The sequence below is a fragment of the Octopus bimaculoides genome, chromosome 27, assembly GCF_001194135.2.
Source record: "Octopus bimaculoides isolate UCB-OBI-ISO-001 chromosome 27, ASM119413v2, whole genome shotgun sequence".
Classification (NCBI taxonomy): Eukaryota; Metazoa; Mollusca; class Cephalopoda; order Octopoda; family Octopodidae; genus Octopus; species Octopus bimaculoides.
In genome coordinates, this window is record NC_069007.1 from 20,312,793 (window position 1) to 20,318,336 (window position 5,544).

The 5,544-nt window shown below is 37.0% G+C and overlaps 2 protein-coding genes across 2 annotated transcripts in view; one reads left to right on the forward strand and one right to left on the reverse strand.

Moving 5' to 3' along the window:
* Positions 1-5,126, reverse strand: part of LOC106880310 (RWD domain-containing protein 1) — a 7,849-nt gene extending 2,723 nt beyond the window's left edge. The window contains exons 1-4 of the mRNA XM_014930187.2: positions 4,872-5,126; positions 3,678-3,755; positions 1,088-1,215; positions 256-399 (exon numbers count right to left, since the gene is read on the reverse strand). Of these exons, the coding sequence (XP_014785673.1) occupies positions 256-399; positions 1,088-1,215; positions 3,678-3,755; positions 4,872-4,944 (423 nt within the window). The 5' untranslated portion in view covers positions 4,945-5,126. The remainder of the gene's footprint in view (positions 1-255; positions 400-1,087; positions 1,216-3,677; positions 3,756-4,871) is intronic.
* LOC106880311 (trafficking protein particle complex subunit 3) overlaps positions 4,976-5,544 on the forward strand; it is a 7,894-nt gene continuing 7,325 nt past the window's right edge. The window contains exon 1 of the mRNA XM_014930188.2: positions 4,976-5,008. Within this exon, the coding sequence (XP_014785674.2) occupies positions 4,976-5,008 (33 nt within the window). The remainder of the gene's footprint in view (positions 5,009-5,544) is intronic.

The following is a 5,544-nucleotide window of genomic DNA, read 5'->3' on the forward strand; positions in this document are numbered from 1 at the left end:
AAAGAATAAGTCCTGGGGTCGATTTTCTTGACTAAAGGCGGTGCTCCAGCATGGCTGCAGTCAAATGACTGAAACAAGTAAAAGAGTCATGAAATAAGTCTCTGGCTTAAAAAAAAACATATCCTGGGGTCAATTCATTTGACTAAAACTTCTTGAAGGCGGTGCCCCAGTATGGCCGCAGTCCAATGAGTGAAACAAGTAAAAGGTAAAAGCTATCAAAGAAGAAACGAAGTTGGTAGTTAGAACCATTCTCACCTGTTCTGATTCTTCTTTTTCTTTCTGTTTTCGCAATTCTTCCTTCTCTCGTTCCTGTTTGTTTTGCTCAATGATATCGTTAATCTTTTCTTGTACAGCTGAGACAATTGTGAACACCATTACCATTCCAAGGGTCTCTTGGGCCTCAAATGAAAAGCAAAATACGGCTTATACAATGCAAAGTACACCACAAAGCTAGAAATATAAAATATATGAAAAGAGACAGAGAGAGACAAACAGACAGATAAGTTTTTATATCCTGGTGTTGGATATATAATTTAATGAAGCAGGGGGGGATTACACAAGACTCAACACTCTCAATCAACAGCTCTCAGTGAACTGCTTACCAATCCAAACTGCCAACCGCTCACATGTCTTTATTTTATAACGGGTCAGTCCACCTTTCGTTACTTGGGAGGTGGTTAGAATCCTTCTGCAAAATAAGTTAACTCTTTTGAGGCACTACTTAAATACAGAGGTCCTGATGCATCTATGTAACTCTAACCCTAATTAACCCTAACCGACCCTAAAACTAACCCTAACCAACCATACAAAACATATCCCGTTGTGGGGGAGATATTGCCTTGTTTGGTAATACAAGTATGGATTAACAACAGAAAGACCATCCGACCATAGAAAATCTGCCTCAACAAATTCCATCCAACTCATGCCAACATAGAAAAGCGAATATTAAAACAATGATAATGATTGCCTAGGGACGGACACGCACACACACACATTTTGTTTGATGAGTCAAAGAATTTGTTAATAGCGAAAGACTTCATGAACAGACAGTGGAGAGTTAAAAGTTATCATAATTGGACATAATTACCAATTCATTCATGTCTTCTAAGATGACATTCACTTTCACGTCATCCAAGTTCTGGAACTCCATGATTTCCATGATAGGAATCGAGTCCGGGTAGTCATCGTCAAGAGTAAACTGAAGGGTCATTGTAACTGAAAAAAAAAAGATTCAGATTTAAATATCATCATCATCATCATCATCATCATCATCGTTTAATGTCCGCTTTCCATGCTAGCATGGGTTGGACGATTTGACTGAGGACTGGTGAAACCAGATGGCTACACCAGGCTCCAATCTGATTTGGCAGAGTTTCTACAGCTGGATGCCCTTCCTAACGCCAACCACTCAGAGAGTGTAGTGGGTGCTTTTACGTGTCACCCGCACGAAGGCCAGTCAGGCGGTACTGGCAACGGCCATGCTCAAAATGGTGTATTTTATGTGCCACCTGCACAAGAGCCAGTCCAGGGGCACTGGCAACGATCTCGCTCGAAAACCCTTATCATCAGAAAACTGGTGCTCCGTCGGTTATAACAATGATTGTTCCAGTTGAACCGATCAACGGAAGAGCCTGCTCGTGAAGCTAACGTGCAAGTGGTTGAACTCACCACAGACACCTGTACCCTTAACGTAGTTCTCAGGGAGATTTAGTGTGACACAGAATGTGACAAGGCTGACCGTTTGAAATTCATTTTTGCCAACTGAGTGGCTTACAGAAAAATCGTACTGGGATCAATCTGTTTGAGTGAACCAGGCCTGGCCAACTCAAATTACATTGTGGGCCATTTTCATCACAGAAAGTCTTTTGAGGGCCGCTTGTATCCTGACAGAATTGAAAGCATTTTGCTTTCTCATGCTATTATTAAAATAATGAATGAATGATCGTTCATTCAGCATGAAATATTATCGTTGCAAAAACAGTAGCATCTTTCTTTTTTACTTTTCATTAGAATCTTTAATTCAAGACAATACCAAGCGGACCGCAAGATAAAAGTCTGCACGTGGCATGAGGCCCGCGGGCCTCAGGTTGGCCAGCCCTGGACTAAACCTTTTTAGGAAGTGCCTCCAGCATGGCCACAGTCTAATGACTGAAACAAGTAAAAAGTTTAATAATGTCGTCAAAATATAATTAAAAAAAAAAACAATCAGAAAAGTCAGGCAGAAACAACAGTCAGAGTTGTCTCCCATGCTTTCTGGAAAGCCAAAACGATTTCTCATTTCAAGGATTGCTACATCATCATCGTCATCATCATCATCACTTAACAGCCCTTTTGTGGAATATTCTGCTGTTTCAATTTAGACACGAGGCCAGCAGTTTTATGAGGGAACAGTGTGAGTCGATACCATCGCTCCCCACTAGTGCCTAAATGGTACTTTACTTTATCGACCCTGAAAGGATGAAAGGCAAAGTTGAACCAGGCAGGATTTGAACTCCTGAACATAAAACCCCAGAAGAAATGTCATGAAGCATTTTGTCCAGCATACAAACAATTCTGTGAGCTCACCTCTTTAATAATAATAATAATAATAATAATAATAACAATGAGAAAAAAACAAAGAATAATTTTTTCTAATATTGGTACAATGCCGGTAATTTGTAAGTGAGGAGTAAGTTACTTATAACGGGGGCTGAAAAGTTCCTGGCTTTAAGGGTATCATGAAAGGCCTGGTTGGAGCCCCAACCTTCTGTGCTCTTTTACAGAGCTTAGGAAAACTGAAGGGGAATATGTTGAATAAAATCATAACTGATCCTCCCATATTATCTTTTAACCAAAGTCAGGAACTTTTCAGCACCCCCTCGTACATTGGGTCATGCCTGCCTGTCTAAAAGGAAAAAGTTGTGATGGCCATGACTGTTGGTAAGTGTTTTTGGTACCGAAAGACTTTCAAACTTCGTATACTTATCTATTTTGTGTTATAGAACAGAAAAATATTTTTGTATTCAAATTTATTTCATGTAAAAAATTGTCTTATTTCGATAATTTCAACCAACCACTGACAAGTATTCAGTTGTTTATATTTACTCCTTTGGCTGATTAAGCGGTGTAAAGCGTATTTAATCTCCATACCTTCGTTTTATTTGCTTTTTTCATTTTAAATTTGCTTTAACCCTAACCCTATGGTTAGGGTTAGGCTTAATTGTTTCAGAATCGTTTGTTTATGTAGTCGGCACTTAATGTATATCGGCTGAATGGACGTCAGTGATTGGTTGAAATTACAGAAATACGACAACTTTAACATGGAATAACTTATGGATTTCTTTTTTTTTTAAGAAGACTAAGAGAAAAAGATGTTTTATATGACACATTCTACCAGTGTTCCAAGTTTCAAAGTGTTTCGTTAATGAAAAATGTGGCCCCCGTTTTAAAAAAGATCCCTGGAATGCATTTGATTATAGAACTGACCTGATGCTACACAAGAACCAGACAGTTAACCAGTGGAGTTAAAGACATTGCAATGGACGGGGGGAAAATACCAAAACTTGAAAAACAGGCGACATGTTCTATATTTTGTCTATTTTTTATTTGCAATTAAATCATTCACCCAAATTTGTCAATTAGTCACACAATTAGAGAATAAAGGAGAAAAAAAACATTTTAAAAGCTGCAGTACATACTTAAATCTTCTCCTTCCTCTTCAGTTAGTTGTGAAGAAAGTTCTATGGCGAATATATAATTTGGTTCCGTTTCCAAAACTGAAAAGAAAATGGTTAAATTATAATAACCACACACAAATCCACAAATAATTCTACTCACCACTTAAGTTCTTCACTCCTTATGGAACCAAAACCATTTATGACATTTCTCAACTCTGGGTTATCTTGTCTGCTATTCTCCAGTTTGATCCCTACTTATTCAGCTCTACCCCCAGTATCCCGCCTCCACGCTTGAATGTTGTTTTTCATGTGCCACCGGCACATGTGCCAGTAAGGCGATGCTGGCAACGATCACGCTCGAATGAAGATTTTTACGTGCCACCGGTACAGGAGCCAGTCAGCGGCCCTGGCAACAATCATGCATGGATGGTGCTTTTATTAAGTTCTGGGGACGATTTGTTCGACTAAAGGCGGTGCTCCAGCATGGCCGCAGTCAAATGACAGAAACAACTAAAAGAGTATATATATATATATATATATATATATATATATATATATATATATATATATATATATATATATATATATATATATATACACACTGGATGTTGTTGGTAACTGGTTATACGATATTTATGTTCTATTGCTGATCACCAAACGTTGTAGCGAACTGGCTCTATTGCGTTGACTTTTTTCTTCTTCTTTTTTTCAACTGAATAAAAAAAAAATTAAAAAAATAAAGTTATTTCTCAATAACAATAATAATCCTTCCTACTATAGGCACAACGCCTAACCATTCTGCGAGCTCGTCGCCTAATAATAACGATGATGGCTTCAAATTTTGGCACAGGACCAGAAATCTTAAGGGAAGTGGTAGTTTAGTATATATAGACCCTAGTACTCGACTGGTACTTATTTTATCGACACCGAGAGAGAGGAAAGGCGAAATCGAACTCGGCGGAATTTGAACTCAGAAGAAATGACACTAAGTACTTTGTCCGGTGTGCTATCTGCTACAATGATAATAACAAAAATAATATTCAGTCAACGTAGAACTTATAAATCTAGACTTGTCAGCTTTATTTAATGACTTCTGACGATGTAGATCCACCACTGGTCTTTTACTTTTTCAGTTTGTTGTTTTATATGTTATATTGTTAAAGTATGGGGAAGTGTAAAATATATATGTAAAGACGCGACAACGAAAACAAATACCTTTGATTTCATTTGGATAGATAGCTTCAAGTGCTTCTATTTCGTCTCTCTGTTCTTCTCTGTGGTTCGTCATGTTGACAATCGACCAGTGACGACGAGGGCCAATGTGTCAGGGTGAGCGAGAAATAAAGAAGAAAGTGAGTGAGAAAAAAAAAAGGCCTTAATTAATTAAAAAAGTTTAATTAATTTAAAGTCGCTCTCACTTCTAAGCCATGTGTCACTAGTGAACTCTTTGTAAATAGAGACAGAAAAATAGAAAAATATTAATACTTCCGGTTAATGTAAGTTTCATTTATTTCCGGTGGTCACTGATCAGTAAAAAAAAAAAGCAATTAATTGGTAATTAAATTAATATAACTGAGGTCGATCCATTTTGATCCATGTCAGAAATAGTGCAATTAACTTAAAGTAATTGGAATAAATTAATTTACTAAACGAAAGAAAACGAAATAAGCTCCAACTGCACCAAAATAATTCTTTCTTCGTCAGAGAAAAATAAACTAAAAATGGTAAAAAATTATATTTAAAATATTTTATTAATTTATATCAATAATTCTACACCTTTCTTGCCATTTATTACTTTATTACATATATGGTACGGCTTCTTACGAATTATTCACTTTATGCTAAATTTTCAGTGTGATATTTATTTCCCATTCATTACTGAATTTCT